We start from the raw sequence: 16,369 nt of genomic DNA, 5'->3' as shown, positions 1-16,369 counted from the left end.
AGTATAAATCAACCAAAGAAAGTATTCTCAACTTATGAAACATTATGAAAGACAAAGCTCCCTGAAAGAAAAATAAACAGAATTACTAGTGACATTTGTTTTCCCATTTACTTCCTCCCCCAAATTATTTGAATGCAGGAAAAGAAACACCTTCTAGGAAATGTTTCCCCAGTAGACGTGGATGGTATTTGCCTCTAAACTCATGATGGATTTTGGTTGGGTAAGGTCGGCAAAATGTGGAATAAATGGGCTCTTTTTCAATTGATAAGTGTTTGAAAGCCTCTTGTGACTGTAATTCTATGTAAACTCATTTAAAAATGTGTCCCAGAGAGGAGGTCTTGTCTTAGCCAGATGGTTTGTCCTTTGTTTCCTGAAGAGTGAGGGCTGCATCTATATCATCGGCCTCATAGGGACCCAGTCTGAGTCAAGAAACGACTGACTCAGAGATGAACTGATAGGTGATCAGAACAAAGCCCTCCTGCACGAGGTTCCCCTGCAGACCTTAGTGCAGGCGTCACACAAACGACACGCACTCACTCTCATAGTGCTCCAGGCACTTGGCGGGGGCACTGCTGCTCCATGTGTAGTCGGATGGCTTCCGCCCCCGGTTGTCCCGGGCATAGATGTTGCCTCCAAACTGGATGAGCATCTCGATGAGGTCCACGTTCTTCACCTTGGCTGCATGGTGCAGCGCCGTCTCGTGGAGCTTTGCCGCGTTCACGTTGGCCCCTGCAGGTCCGGAGCAGGAACAAACGTCACCAAGGAGCACAGGACACAAAAGCGGCAACCCCTCCCCAGGAACAAAATCAAGACTCTGCTGCAGCCTTTTCAAAACCTTCTTCAAAATCCAGAAGCACTGATTCCTTTTATTTTTCCTTAGGAAAAGAGAGCTAAAAAAGAAGTATAACTGGGAACAACCAAAAAGAAGAAAAACAAGACAGAAACCTTCCCTGTGAGTTCAGAGGCTGCTCTAACGCCCTATGCTGTCTGTCCCCAGGTCCTGAGGCTCTGGAAGCTCAGGTGAGTTGCTCAAGCTCTCCTGCCGTCCTCCACGTGTACACACACACACACCATGGACACACACACGCTGACACAGACACACACGCACAGGCACACACATGTGCACACAGGTACACCGTTGCACACACCTCAGATACAGACATGCACTCAGGCACACACATCACGTGCACGCACACACCACGTACACAGGACAGTGGCTCTAAAAATGTGTGTTGTATGAATGAATGAACATTAAATATAAGAAATCTTTTACAAAAGGGAAGCTCAAAGGGAAAATAGGGAATGTTCCCCCCAAATTCCCTGAAGTTCAGATAGAGAGGAAGTATAGTAACTGTGAATTCAGCTCTGCCATCCACCTCGCTCTCGGGATGACAGCAGACATTCAGAAGGATGCAAACAAGTAATAGCTAAACACAGCATTTTTAGACGCTTTTTAAAAATAAGAGATTTTGATAAAAATATGATTTGTGTAAAACACCATTCTTAGGGCACGGCCGTCACCATTCTATACAGTGGGATCCCCTGGAGCCTCAGAATTTTTTTTTAAGAAAATACCAACTTTTTTGAGGTCTGCTCCCAAGTGGATAAGGAGGTTACAAGAGAAAGGGGATGGGAGAAAAGTATTTTCAAGAAGCCAGCAAAGAGCCCAGGATCAGTGAAGATATTCCCTCCAATAACAGATTCAAATCACAATCATAAAATATTATCAAGGTGAGGCTTAAAAAATATCAGATCACCAGTATGTCACTGTGTAATAAGAAATTTTGAGGGTCAGAACAAGAGGAAATGAGGGGGTATAAGGCTATTAGATTTTCTAGTCCCACAGCTCAAAAATACTTGAAAACTTCTGCTCTCTGACTTAAAATCATTTTAATCCCCTAGCAGAATATAAGAACTGTGTTCCTAAAGTGGCCTGTGTGATGCTAAGAAAATAGCAAGCATGCAAGCACATAACACACGTGAAGAAAAGCTCCCATACTTCCCAGAGTCAAAACTCAGACGGCAGTTCAGGAAAAAAATCCGTCAGTTAGGAAGCAGGATAAATTACCTAATTATTTAACTTGGCAGATATGTATTACAAAAATAATAGTAAAAACCAACCCATGAAATAAAAGAAGCATTTTCCCCACAATCTAACCAATCTACCACATCAGGGGTTTCTTCCAGTATTGCTGATACGAATAAGTATTGTTATAGTGTTGCAGTCATAGTGCAAATATGAATTTGAACATTAAACTTGTAATGAAAAATAAGTTGCAAAGTCTGCAGAATCTAAAGTCCCTGTGGCTTCCTCTCAGGTCATTAATTCTCTCAATATTCTTGCCAATCGGGGAGGAAAGAGGCTGTCTCTATTTTAGGGATGGAGAAGGGTGGGTGGGGAAGCAGAGTCACTCTCAAGGTCAAGGAGAACCAGCACTGAACAGCTCTTCCCTCCCGCCCACTGTGGGTTCTCGGTACACAAGGCTTGGCGGGGTGACTGTTCCAAGGGACAAACGGGGTCTGTTTAAAATGTGCCTTGGTATCACTGGATTGGGCGCAGAGAGAGGGCTGGTGATTAAGAAGGGCAGCTGGCATCTCCGCAGAAGCTGGAAACAACGGACCAGAGCTTCCTGGAGCAACACGGGTGGGTCTCGAAAATTCAGGAATGGGTGAGCAAACAGGAAGGAGAGTCAAATCTATAACAACACCATTTACCGTGATGAAAAATTCATGTCTCAACCAATAACACACAGATACTCATTAGAACAGCTGGATGGGGAGGGGGACAGAGGAAAGAAGGGACAGAGAAGCCGGGGAGAAAGTGGCTTTATGGGACTAACGATGACATTGCCTGGAACTGAGGACAAAAGCCAGAGCCAGCAAAACACCTGACGCCACCTAGGCCTTAAAAATTCTCAATTCACGCGTCAGAGAGAAGGGATCAGTGTTTGCTCGTGATCAAAAGCCTGATTTCAAAGCAAAACAGGATTAGAGTGGATTCAGTAAAACCTCAGGGAACAAGGACGGGCTGTCACGCGCCCACCAAGAACCCAGCACGACACTATGGAGAACAGTATGGAGGTTCCTCAAAAAACTAAAAATAGAGCTACCATATGACCCAGCAATCCCACTCCTGGGCATATAGCCAGACAAAACTCTAATTCAAAAAGATACATGCACCCCTATGTTCATTGTAGCACTATTTACAATAGCCAAGACATGGAAGCAACCTAAATGTCCATTGACAGATGAATGGATAAAGAAGATGTGGCACATATATACAATGGAATACTACGCAGCCATGAAAAAGAATGAAATAATGCCATTTGCAGCAACATAGATGGACCTAGAGATTGTCATATTGAGTGAAGTAAGTCAGACAGACAAATATATCGCATATATGTAGAATCTAAAAAAAATGATACAAATGAACTTATTTACAAAAACAGAAATAGAGTCACAGATGTAGAAAACAAACTTACGATTACCAGGGGGAAAGGAAGTGGGGAGGGATAAATTGGAAGATTGGGACTGACACATACACAATACTATATATAAAATAGATAACTAATAAGGACCTACTGTATAGCACAGGGAACTCTACTCAATACTCTGTAATGGCCTATATGGGAAAAGAATCTAAAAAAGAGTGGATATATGTATATGTATAACTGATTCACTTTGCTGTACACCTGAAACTAACATAACATTGTAAATCAACTATACTCCAATAAAAAAAATTTTAAATATACATATATATAAAAATAGAACCCAGCACAATGCCCGGGGTGGGGTGGCAAGCACAGGGTCTTGGGATTCGCTCACTGAGACAACAGCAGAGACGTGAGGGACCAGCACTGCTGGGAAGGTGGACGCCCCTTCTGAACGCTCCCAGCACGGTTAAATATTTACTGCCGGGGACCAGATTAAAAGTTACCTCACCAGAAATAACTGGACTTTCACCCCCTTGGCCGCAATCCTCTGCAAAAATAATCCACAGCTTGGCAGCTTGACCTCGCTGCCAACAGAAAGCCTCTGAGTCCACCCCAGGGGGCACCACGTGGCCCCGACGGCTCTGCTCCTCCTGCGGGGCCAGGACCCTCTCCAAAATCGCGTGCAAAAGAACCTGCACGCATATTTTTCTAGAGATGTGGTCCATAGCTTTCATTAGATGTTCCAGCAAAAAGTGACAAATCACTACTCTAAAAATAAAGCATATGCTGTCCTCTTCTCTCTACTTTTCTGTATATTTGAGATTTTCCATAGTTAAAAAGTAGTTTTCTTTAAGAAGAAAAAAAGAATGCATGTGATCTAGGAAGGAGTGTCAAGGAGACCATGTGAGATTACAACAGAATCAGGGATGAAATCTGGAGCTGGTGGTAGACACTGACACCTCAGGATCCTGCCCCAGGGGAAATCTCCTCAGCCCTCACTCCCAGGGGATGGAAACTCCCTTTGTAACCACCAGATCCCCTGCTTAAGGCCATCATGGACATCATGGCTGCCTCCCACCCAGGAGCTGCACCCTGCGGTGTGGGGCAGGGGTCCCGGGGCAGAGGTCTTGGGGCAGGGCTGGGCCCTGATTGGGTGAATCCCTCTCCTCAACCCAGACCCCAGCCGCTCAGAATGTGGCACAATCCAGCCAAAGGGATGAGATAAGGTTTGGACACGAACCCATTTCAGGCCGATGGGACATGGAGGAGGTGTGAGGGGGGAGTTTCGCTCTTCTGAGGGGAGGAAGCCATCAGAAGCCTCAGGAGTCAAGAATCTGCATTTTAGCCAAACTCTGCTGCTGCAGCCATTTCTCCCCTACTAGGGACGCCAGGCGTGGGATAAAGGGAACGGTGAGGAAGGCAGAGATGTAAGATTCAGAGGAGGTGAGTTCTTGCTGACCTTGCTGAGCCCCCCGCGTCAGAGAGACCCTGAAATCTGCTCTAGTTCTGATCCTTTCGGTTACTGAACTGGGAAACTCCATCACCCAGGGGTCGAGGGGAGCTGCTTTCCTACTTCTTACAAAGGAGTCATCACTTACACAGGGTCCTCAGGACACGGAAAGGACAGTGGGTTATACCACTCGCTTGATCTTCTCCCCTCCAACCACGAGAAAGGAACCAGAGAGAAAACAGATGAAGGTGTGCTGCACACGTGCACGCCAGGCGCCCCGCAGAGGGTGGCTGTGCTATGAAATTTTTATTTTAATAAGCTCAACAGGGCTTCCCTGGTGGCGCAGTGGTTGAGAGTCCGCCTGCCGATGCAGGGGACATGGGTTCGTGCCCTGGTCCGGGAAGATCCCACATGCCGCGGAGCGGCTGGGCCCATGAGCCACGGCCGCTGAGCCTGCACGTCTGGAGCCTGTGCTCCGCAATGGGAGAGGCCACAACAGTGAGAGGCCCGCGTACCGAGAAAAAAAAAAAAAAAAAATCTCAACAGGAACAATAGGTAGATGCCGTTGGCAAAAACGGGATCCAACCATCCCATCATGAGCAACTCGGCTGGAAGACCCATTGTTTCTAATCTAGATATTTAATCTTTGCATAAAAAACAAAAACTACCCCAGTGACTAACCTTACACAAAATGAAGCGTGTTCACTGAAAAGACTTAAGAGTGGCATGTTAAAGTGAATAAGACTCGGTAGTAGAAAACTGTATATAACTGATGCTCAAAAGACCGTCATCCAGAAAGAATTCATCCTCTATTTCTGAACCATTTTGGTTTTTCCCTAGGTTGCCTCCAGAATGGACAAGATGGCTGAGCTAAAATGTTCCCTCAACAAAACATTTAAGTTGGGGGCTTCCCTGGTGGCACAGTGGTTAAGAATCCGCCTGACAGTGTAGGAGACACAGGTTGAAGCCCTGGTCCGGGAAGATCCCACATGCCGCAGACCAACTAAGCCCATGCGCCACAACTACTGAGCCTGTGCTCTAGAGCCCACGAGCCACAACTACTGAAGCCCACATGCCTAGAGCCCATGCTCTGCAACAAGAGAAGCCACTGCAATGAGAAGCCTGCGCAACCGCAATGAAGAGTAGACCCCGCTCACCACAAGAAAGCCCAGGCGCAGCAACGAAGACCCAATGCAGCCAAAAGTAAGTAAATTAATTGAAGAAAAATAAGAATGCATTAGATGTGACCCTACTTTATAAAGAAAATCTTGAAAAAAAAGAAATTTAAGTTGGGTTCATAATAACTCCTTGCCCATAGCCGCTTTGGCTACATTTTAAAACTTCTGTGGTCGACAGGCCCTGACTCTAGCTTCAGTTGGGCAGGTTGTTTGTTTGTTTTTAATAAATTAATTAATTTATTTTTGGCTGCGTTGAGTCTTGGTTGCTGCGCGCAGGCTTTCTCTAGTTGTGGCAAGCGGGGGCTACTCTTTGTTGTGGTGCACGGGCTTCATTGCGCGGGCTTCTTATCGCACAGCCTGGGCTCTAGGTGCACGGGCTCAGTAGTTGTGGCTTGCAGGCTCTAGAGCGCAGGCTCAGTAGTTATGGTGAACGGGCTTAGTTGCTCCGTGGCATGTGGGATCTTCCCAGAACAGGGATCGCACCCGTGTCCCCTGCATTGGCAGGTGGATTCTTAACCACTGCGCCACGAGGGAAGTCTCTTGGTGGGTTCTTTTTATTTTGTTTTTGTTTTTCACCATGGGAACCTCTCTATCCTTAGGACACCTGACAGCCTCCTGGATCCTGACGCAACTGACCCGCTTCCCCTGGACCCCATCTCCTGATTCAGACCAGGCAGGCCTTGGGGACAATCCCCTGCGGCTGCCAAAAATAATCATTCGTGTTCGTTGAGCACCTACCGTGCAGCAAGTACTGTGGAAATGTTATCACGAATCCTCCCAACAGTCCTGCAAAATAAGTTTTATTTGTCCGGTTTTATAGATGCAGAAACTGAGGCCCAAGGACTCAGCTGACAAGTGGGAGAACCAGCTGCAAACCTGGGCTACCTGACTGCACCAGTCAGCTCTCTGCCAGCTCGCAGCACAGGTGAGCACAACGCACCCGCAGTGAGCCGGGCAGGTATAAACATGACGCACCTGCGTTAAGCAGCATTTTGACGCAGTCCAGATGCTCCCGGGCGCAGGCCACGTGCAGAGGGGTCCCAAAGTGGCAGTCGTGCGCTTCCAGGTTGGCCCCAACGTCAATAAGAAGCCTCACACACTCAGAACTTCCTTGAAAGAAATGGAGACGGAGGAAAGGCATCGAATCACATATATTTGAAATAACAGGCTTGGCAGACACACGGCTGCTGGAGCAGGTGAGCCCCGAGCTTGGCGGCAGCAGGAGGGAAGGGAAGTGGGCCTGCATCCTGACCAGGAGCAGTGGGTCCTGGACACGGCGCGGGTGTCCTTCCCCCGGGAGCTCAGTGGCCCCCTGAGCTCACCAGGCAGTGGGAGAAAGGGAGGGAGGGCACGGCTGGCGCCCGTGCTGGGAGAACACAAAGTTGGGCTCACCAGCTGTGGACGCAGAGAAGGCTCCTCACTGCTCTCCAGCCCTTGGGGGAAAAGGAAGGGGCTCCCCACCTCCAGCTGCCCCCCAAGCTGTGTCAGGAAGGCCAAGCCGCCTGGATGAACTTCCCTAAACTTCCCCACTGCTCGGGTTCCCTGCCCCCTCCCAGCAGACGCCTTTCTGGCCTCTTTCCCGGCTCCTCTCCGGCGTCTTTAACTCTGGTTTGGGGTCAGGCTTCATCCCGTCCCAGACTCCATCCTCTCTCACCCCTTGATCATGCTTGGCTGTTGGCACCGACTCTCCACCTCCAGCCCTGAAACCCAGCCCCACCTCCACCACCGGGCGCTGGCCCTTCTCGGGGGGACATGCCCCCCACGACGAGGTCCTCTCCCCACTCCCCAGCCAGCCTCCTCCTCACCCTGAGTCGGTCTTGACGCCGTGCTCTCCTCTCCCTCACGTCAAATCCCATTGATTCTTCCCTCAAAGCTCGGCACATGAATCCATCCCACCTGGGCTCCAAGAGCTTTGCACTTGGGTCACTGCGATGGCCCCCAGCTCACCTCTTCATTTCCAGGATATCGCCCCCCCTTTCATATTGAAGGGCAGCAGAATATGCCACCCTAAAATGTGCCACTTTGGCATAAGGACTGTTTAGAGCTGAAGACAAGTAAGAAGCAGCAGATACAAGAAAAGCTCTCTTGTCTTCCCCCATTTGCCTAAAAGCAGGACATAAATGTATAAAGGTGTCCCCTCCCGTCTATACTAGGAAGGACAGAAGTGAACCACCAGGGACAACTCTAGACCCTGATCAGCCCAGAGCCGGCACCAGAGGAGTCCACACCGCAAATCTTACTAACTGGCCTTTGTCTCCCAGGAGTTCCCCGCTGTATTTGCCTTCATATAACTTATCATCCCTAGAAGCTCATGGTCCTTTTCCTTGGTCTTGTGTCTGCTCGACGGAATTACTCCTCTTTGTTAAGATGCTACACAAACCCCAATTCTAACCACCCTTTGCCTGAGCTCTCCCGTGTGTATGTGCAATGCACACACTAACTTCCACTTGTTTTTCTCTTGTTAATTGGTCCCTTGTCAGTCTCATCGGCGGGGCCCCGGCCAATGAGCCAAAGATAGGTGAAGGAAGAAAGATAAGCTTCCCTCCCCTACGCTGCACAGGGATGGCCACTCACGAACCTTTCAAAGACGTGTTCTTCTCATTCAGCATCCGCTCAAACACCTTCAGAGGCGCCTGTGGCAACTCCCAGCGCCTGCGGGCGGTCAGGGTGACCTAACTGTGGGGTTCGGGGTGAGGGCGGCCAAGACCAGCCCTGTGTGCAGCCGTGGAAGAGCCCACACCCCGCACCCTAACAAATGCAGCGAAGACGAACGCTGCGCCGACCAAAGCACAAGACACAAGTGTGCAAACCTTGCTCAAAACAGTCGAACCCAAACTCCCTGGTCTGTCATCTGAAACACTGCCCACCAGCTGGCCTCCCCCCAAATTTCCAGTTCTGCCTGTTGTAGCTCCTCTGCTGGGCACGTCTGACCCAGCGAGGCTGAAGCAGCCATATCCTCCCACCGTCTGAAATCCACCTATTCTCAGAGGGCAACCCTGAGCCTTGAGGACCAGCTCTCGGCTCCTCTGAGAGTTCCTGCCTGGGGGTGCGTCTGGGCCTCATCTCCCCACAAGATCAGGGGCCTGCAGGCCAGAACGACAGCAGCCACTAAGTGAGCGGCTGCCGAGGGCACCCATTTCCAGGGTTAGCATCTGAAAGGCACCGAATCAGCTAGAAATAGAACCCTACCTTCAGCCCCCAGCCCTGGGTGAGGACTGTATCTCCAGGAGGAAAAGCGTCAGATTCCACGGCTGATGCACCAAGAGCCAGACCCAGCCTGGGAGCCCCGCTTCACCAGCGGATGGCTTCCCCTCCTGGCTATCACCGCTACCTGACTCACCGCTCATGCAGGCCTCGTGCAGCGGGGATGCCGTGTACAGGGGCGGGTTGACCTTGGCCCCGTGGGAGAGCAGGAGCTTCACACACTCGATGCTGCCCGAGGCACAGGCGTCACAGAGCGGGGTGCTGCCATCGATGTTGCGGGCGTCCACCTTGAGGGGCGGAGGAAACGAGCATCAGAGGGCAAGGTGCAGGCCACTCGCCTTCTCATCCTGATGCACGTTCATCTTTGAAACACCACGTAGTTTTTCGAAGTTCTTAGGTTTTCTATTACGTGCTGAGGTGCCGTGCCAGGCAAGGGGGTTCAGAGATAGAAAGTAGGGCATGTCTACTGGCTGCCTGAGTACAGCGGGCATGCAACTGGGGGCTTTTTTTAGCTCAGCCTCACTCTGGCCACCACCCCAACACCTAATAAGCACAGGCAGGGTGTGAACACGGGCTTTAACTCCAGCCTCAGCTAGGAGGTGTGCCTGAAACTGTTTAACATGCCTCCTCTAGTTGGAAAATCATGAGGCAGGAAAAGGCAACTCCCCAAACTGGCAGATTCTGCTGAGAATTTGTCCAAATTCAGCTGTTTACTTGGGTTCACGCTGAAGCCTGTTCCATTTCCTCTGGAACCGCCTTCACAGCCGAGTTCTGGGAAGAGTGTGCAGAACACAGCCTTCCCTTCTTCCTCACCCCCCACCCCTGTCCCAGGGCAGCTCCTACCAGCTCGCCCAACCGACTGGTAAATACCCAGCAATTCTACCAGCCGGATACCAGATACCATATGCTGGGGGCTCCACATGGGCTGTGGTGTGAGTACATAAACTAGGGGAAAGCAGCGAATCAGAATCTTGTTCTTGTTCCTTTTACCTGTCCTTCCAGAGCTAGTTTGCCAGCATCCCACTTAGTCATCCTGCTCTCTGAGCCCAAAAGGCTCCTGCCGCCAAGGCCCCGCCAGCCCGGTAGGCAGCCCGCCTCTGTGTCCACAGCCTGCCTGCCCACGTGCAGAGCAGAGCGTGCCATCGCTTTGCTAACCCGGCCTTCTCTTCCACCACCAGTGACCTCCCAACAGCCAGGTCCACGAGCACCCTCACCGGTCCTCTCAGGGTGTGGTTGCCATGGAGACCAGCCCTCCCTCCTCCTTCAGCCCCCACTACAGCCCACTCTGGTTTCCTCCTTCTCAGCCTCCTGCAGTGGTTTCCTTTCTTCCCATGTGCTGCATAACACAGAACGCTCTTCCCAAGCCTCTTTTTCTCTGGAGCTGGTCCCATCAGTCTGGGGACCACGCTGCAGGTGGCTTACCTGGGCCCCGGCGGCCAGCAGCAGCTGCACGCACTGCGCCTGGCCCTGCAGGCTGGCCGCGTGCAGGGGCGTGATGGAGTCCACCATGACCTGGTTGACGCAGGCCCCGCTCTCGATCAGCTGCCGCAGCTGCCGTGTCTCCCCCCGCTGGGCTGCCTCGTGCACGGGGCTGCGCTCCACCCAGAAACCTGGGAAGAGAAACATGCAGCGCTGAGAGCACGCCACTTCTGTCCAGGTCACATGAACCCCAGGACCCTTTACGAAACCCAAGCCATTGAATACACAATGGTGTAACTGGTCCAAACACCCCTACTCAAAACCCTTGAGTGATTCCCACTGCCCAGGGGTGGAGTCCAAGTCTTTGGTGAGGCCTACAAGGTCCTTCATGATCTGGAGCTTGCTCACCTCCTTGACCCATCTGCCACCACTGCCCTACACAAGCCCACTCTCTCCAGCCACACAGCTGGCTCACTGTGGCCCCCTGTCCTTGCACACCTGCATCTCTGCATATATTCTCTCTGCCTGAGAAGCCCACCTTTGCCCCCACCCCGATCATCCATTCTGCATCTCCTGTTTAGATGTTATGTCAGCCACGTGGACCCATTTGAAATAGCTCCTTCTCCGGAAGACACGTCTCCCACAACCCTGACATCTACATGCCTATAATGCAGCACTTATACTGTCCCCACTCCTGGCCTGGGAGAGCCTTCAAAGTAGGGACTTGATTTAATTATTCAATTTTAGCAGAAATCTCAGGATTTCCTACATACAAAATCATGTCATATGCATTTAGATAGAGGTAGCTTTGCTTCTTCCTTTCTAATCTGAATGCCTTTTCTTTTTCTTGCCTAACTGCCTTGGTTTGAACGTCTAGCCCCACGTTGACCAAAAGTGCCGAGAGGCACCTCCTGCCATGTTCCTGGTCCTGGAGCTTTGTCCTTCACCACGAACCATCACGTGAGCTGTGGGTTTTCATAAATGCCCTTTATCAGGTCAAGGAAGTTCTCTTCTATTTCTAGTTTGTTGAGTCTTTTTATCATGAAAGGGTGTTGCATTTTGTCAAGTACTTTATCTGCATCTATTGCAAAGATCAGGCTGGCTTTTTTCCCTTAATTCTGTCAAAATGCTGTGTTACATTGATTGATTTTCAGATGTTAAACCAACCATGCATCCCTGGGATAAATTCCACTTGGTCATGGTGTATAATCTTTTTATACATTGCTCAGTTTGGTTGGTGCATATTTTGAGAATTTCGGGGTCTACATTCATAAGTGTCATGTTTCTTGTGATTGATGTATTTGTCTGGTTTGGGCATCAAAGTAATACTGGACTCAGAGAATGAGTTGGGAAGTACTCTCTCTTTTAATTTTTGGAAGAGTTTATGAAGAATTGGTATTAAATCTTTAAATATTTGGTCAAATTCATCTGTGAAGACATCTGGGCCTGAGCTTTCATTTATTTAAGTTTTTTTAATAATTCAATCTCTTCATTTGTTATAAATCTATTCAGACTTTTTTTTTTTGAGTCCACTTTGGTAGTTGGTAGTTTGTCTTTTTTAGGAATCTGTCCACTTAATGTACATTATCTAATTTGTTGGCATACAATTTGTTATGGACTGAACTGTGCCCCCTGTCACAAAATCCATATGTTGAAGCCCTAACCCCTAATACCTCAGAATGTGACTGTATTTGGAGATGTAACTTAATTACATAAGTAATTAAGTTAAAGTGAGGCCATTAGTGTGGGCCCTAATCCAATCTGACTGGTGCCCTTATAAGAAGAGGAGATTAGGACACACAGACACCAGAGATGAGTATGAACAGAGGAAAGACCATGTGAGGACATGCAAGAAGGCGCTGTCTGCAAGCATAGGAGAGAAGCCTCAGGAGAAATCAAGCCTGCTGTCACCTTGATCTTGGACGTCCAGCCTCCAGAACCTCAGAAATAAACGTGTTGTTTAAGCCTCCAGTCTGTGGTGTTCTGGTATGGCAGCCCAAGCAGACTAATAAACAATTGCTCATAGTATTCCCTTATAATCATTTTATGTCTGTAATGTCCATAATAACATCCCCTCTTTCATTGCTGATTTTGTAATTTGAATCTTTCCCCCACACACACCCTTGGTCAGTTTAACTAAAGACTTGTCAATTTTGTTGATCTTTTCAAAGAACCAACTTCTGTTTTGTTGATATTCTGCATTGTTTCTCTATTCTCTATTTCATTAATTTTCTCTCTAATCTTTATTATTTCTTTCCTTCTGCTTTCTTTAGGTTTAGTTTGCTTTTTTATTTCCAGTGTCTTAAGATGAAAGGTTATTAGGTTATTGATTTGAGCTCTTTCTTCTTTTTTTAATGTAAACGTTTAGAGCTATAAATCTTCTCTAAGTATGGCATGAGTTGCAGCTTATAAGTTTGGTATGTTATCTCTTCATTTTCATTCATCTCAAACTATAATTATTTATTTTTGCACTCCAACCTTGTAAAATACATATTCAACAACAATGTGTTGATTAAGAAATAAACAAAGGCACGACTCCTCTCCCCAAAAGGAGTAAAATTCTCTAACAGTCCCCCTTTCTTCCACAATGCCTTACCTCTCCCCCTCCCCTGCCCTCAGCTCTAGAGAACCAGGTGCACGAGATGCAGCACCCTGACCTCCCATGTTTTAGCCAAGGGTTCTCAAACTGGAGCTTCCATCAGCATCGCCTGGAGGGCTTGTGAAATCGAAGGCTGCTGAGCCCCACCCCCAGAGCTGAGTGGGTCTTGGTGGGTCCTGGGAGTCTAAGTTTCTAAAAAGTGCCCAGACGATGCTGACGCAGCTGGTCTGGGGACCACACTTGAGAACCGACACCACTTCTCTCTCTGAACAAAGCCGCCTTCTCTCCCCACCTCTAGCCTCTCTATCTCACCTTCCACCCCTCCCTGTTCATCCTAGATAACGCCTACTTGTTCCTTTCCTGACTGAAGTGCAGTGGTCAGGTTTGCAGGAGGCCTTGCCCAGCCTCAGCCCCATCCGTGCTGGGTGAGCCCCTTGTCTGTGCCTCCACCAGGGCTTACTGTGCTGCGGTCCCCACCTGGTTGCCTGCCGTGCAGCAGAAGTAGACTAGTAGTGCCGTGCATCCATCCCACCCAGACAAGCGGTCTAAGTTAACCACAGGATTCCCATTTCCCGTAGGACGTCTGACCCAACTCCAGTGAACGACACATGAGGGAGAGGCTGCTGAGAGCGTTCACAGTTTCGACACACCCCTCGCCCCCGATGTTGCCTAGACGCGAGCTGGGAAGTGCCGTGGCCGTCGGACCACCTGCCTAAGGTCGGCTCTGAGGATGGGAAGCACCAGGTGAGTCACTGGTCACGTGGGGCCTGCAGCCCTGACAGCCAGGCTTCCTGTGGTGTGAGGGTGATGTTTCTTTATGGTTTAAGCCAGGTGCAGACAAACGCATGCAAACTCAGAGTGTAAACTCCCCAGATGCAGAAACTACAGGATGTTTTCTCAACACCAGTCAGAGCACCTGGGGTACAGGGCAGTCTTCTAGACACTCTTTTAAAATGTCATAAATGACAACAGTGCTGGATTATGCTGACACATCCTTACTGTCAAGCCCCAACTTCGGCAGACGACCGCATTACACACCTCTTCATAATAAGCAGTTTCCTTTTATTATAACTACATTTTATTATCACATCTCCCTAGAAAACCTTCTGATCAACCACATGGTTCCCAAGTCTTATCAGAAGCACTTTCACGCACCGTATCTGGGGTGAATGTATTTCCTTGGCAGATGGGTAACCTCCTGGGTTATGTGTTGATGACTGTCCCCTCTTGGAGATCCCCTCATTTCCGCCGACCTACAGCCCTACCCCACCCCCGCAGTGGAGCCGCATGATGCGTGGCTCAGGGTTCTCCAGAGCCAAACCGCTCAGGGCTAAAACTCAGCGCGGCCATTTATTAGCTTGTGCGAGAAATAGCTTCCCTGACTGTCAGTTTTGTCACCTGTAAATTGGGATAATAATATAGTTCATTCATCGGTGGGTTATGAAAATTAAATGAATGAAAGTAAAAGCACTTAGCATTGGGCCCAGCACAGAGTAAGTGCTCCATAAATGGAGTCTATTTGTGGTATTTTAACCCCCTCATTGTACCTAACTGTGCGACCCCACAGGGGTCATGGGGGGCCAGGGGAGTGAAGGGAGGACTGGAACGCAGAGGAAGATCTGATCCCCACAAACATAAAAGCCAAGCTTGGGGAACTTCTTACTTACTGTCCCAGGAGTAAGTAAGTAAGCCAAGCTTGGGGACCCCAGTATGTCTCCCAGTCGTGATGAATGGCCGCCTGCATGCCTGTCTTGCGGGGTGGGTAGTGGAAAGCAGCTGTGGATCACTCTCAAGTCAGTCTGGAGGGAGCAGAACCCCAAGGGCAGACTGAGTAAAAAGAAGAGAGCAGGGCAAGTCCTGGGTCCTGCAGGAAGGAGGAAAGTGCAGCTCAGGAAGGCGGTGCAGGGAAGGCCTGAGCATCCCTCAGCAGCCCGTGCAGGTAGATGCAGCCTCTCCCACCGCGTTGCACAGAGACGGATGGACATGGCAATCAGCAGGTCACGGTCATGGGCTGGGGAGGGTGGGGAAACAATTCAAAACAACAGGACAGGACGACTGCGATAATGGTGGAACAGGTCACGCTACGGGAACTTAGAAGCAAGACAGCCCATCAGGAAAGCATCACCGAGGAGGCGGGGCTGCAGTGAGCCTGCTGGGCATCACTGGCTTGGCTCTATTCCCAGCACCTGGCACAGCGTGAGGCCCAAAACAGATGCTCACGACACTTGCTTGTTGAGTGCATAAGGGACGAATGAATGGAAGGAATTACTAATGTGAATGATAAAGTGTGGACATAAAATTTTTTAAAGAAAATCTAATTCTATCTCCTTCTGACCAGCCTATAGAGGAAGTGCAACTTACTGGGAAGCATATTTTCTAGTGAATAAACATCAGCTGCAGTTGTCTCAGCAGCAACTGAGGGCAGAGATCAGAGGCAGCAGGTGTGACAGCACAGGAGAGCGCTGTGTGCATCAAAGAGCACAGTCAGCAGTGAAAAGGCACCTATAGGACGGGGAGGAGTATTTGTAAGCCATGTATATCAGAGTAGACAAAGAAGGCCTACAACTCAATAACATAAATAACCCAATTAAAAAATTAACAGAGGACTTAAATAGGTATTTCCCTAAAAAAGATATACGAATGGTCAACAGGCACAAGAAAAGATATTCAACGTCACCAGTTATCAGAGAAATGCAAATTAAAACCACAGTGAGATACCACCTCACACCAATTAGGATGGCTACTATCAAAAAACAAAAAATAAATGTTGCCAAAGATGTGGAGAAATTGGAACGCTTGTGCGTTGTTGATGGGAATGTAAAGTGGTGCAAGGACTCTGGACAAGAGTATTCTGGTTCCTCAAAAATTCAAACAGAACTACCATACGATCCAGCAGTTTTTATCCTAAGAAAATGCAAACACTAACTCGATAAGATATGTGCACCCCTATTCACTGCTGTATTATTTACAATAGGCATGACATGGAAACAACCTAAGTGTCCATGGAGGGATGAATGGATAAAGAAGATGTGATATATACACACAATGGAATATTTATTACTCAGCCTTAAAAACGAAAGAGATT

At 48.9% G+C, this 16,369-nt stretch overlaps 2 protein-coding genes across 5 annotated transcripts in view; one reads left to right on the top strand and one right to left on the bottom strand.

The window, feature by feature from the left end:
* Positions 1-16,369, top strand: part of LOC111177927 (transcription activation suppressor family member 2) — a 104,792-nt gene that overhangs the window by 27,359 nt on the left and 61,064 nt on the right. The window contains exons 3-6 of the mRNA XM_089906567.1: positions 881-1,020; positions 5,725-6,087; positions 6,662-7,258; positions 13,863-14,028. Coding sequence (XP_089762693.1) covers positions 14,015-14,028 — 14 coding nt within the window. The 5' untranslated portion in view covers positions 881-1,020; positions 5,725-6,087; positions 6,662-7,258; positions 13,863-14,014. The remainder of the gene's footprint in view (positions 1-880; positions 1,021-5,724; positions 6,088-6,661; positions 7,259-13,862; positions 14,029-16,369) is intronic.
* Positions 1-16,369, bottom strand: part of ASB13 (ankyrin repeat and SOCS box containing 13) — a 28,780-nt gene that overhangs the window by 4,228 nt on the left and 8,183 nt on the right. For 2 of the 4 annotated variants that reach the window (XM_089906580.1, XM_089906583.1), the window contains exons 2-6: positions 10,689-10,876; positions 9,403-9,553; positions 7,038-7,172; positions 6,801-6,848; positions 538-729 (exon numbers count right to left, since the gene is read on the bottom strand). In XM_089906580.1, coding sequence (XP_089762706.1) covers positions 538-729; positions 6,801-6,848; positions 7,038-7,172; positions 9,403-9,553; positions 10,689-10,876 — 714 coding nt within the window. Of the gene's footprint in view, positions 1-533; positions 730-6,800; positions 6,849-7,037; positions 7,173-9,402; positions 9,554-10,688; positions 10,877-16,369 lie in introns of all 4 variants that reach the window. The other 2 variants (XM_089906581.1, XM_089906582.1) reach the window with 2 other exon arrangements.

The sequence above is a fragment of the Delphinapterus leucas genome, chromosome 2, assembly GCF_059928025.1.
Source record: "Delphinapterus leucas isolate spDelLeu-1000000601 "Yukka" chromosome 2, BTC_Dleu_Yukka2, whole genome shotgun sequence".
Taxonomy (NCBI): Eukaryota; Metazoa; Chordata; class Mammalia; order Artiodactyla; family Monodontidae; genus Delphinapterus; species Delphinapterus leucas.
Note: the sequence above shows the minus strand (reverse complement) of the source record. Positions and strands in the feature narration are given on the sequence as shown.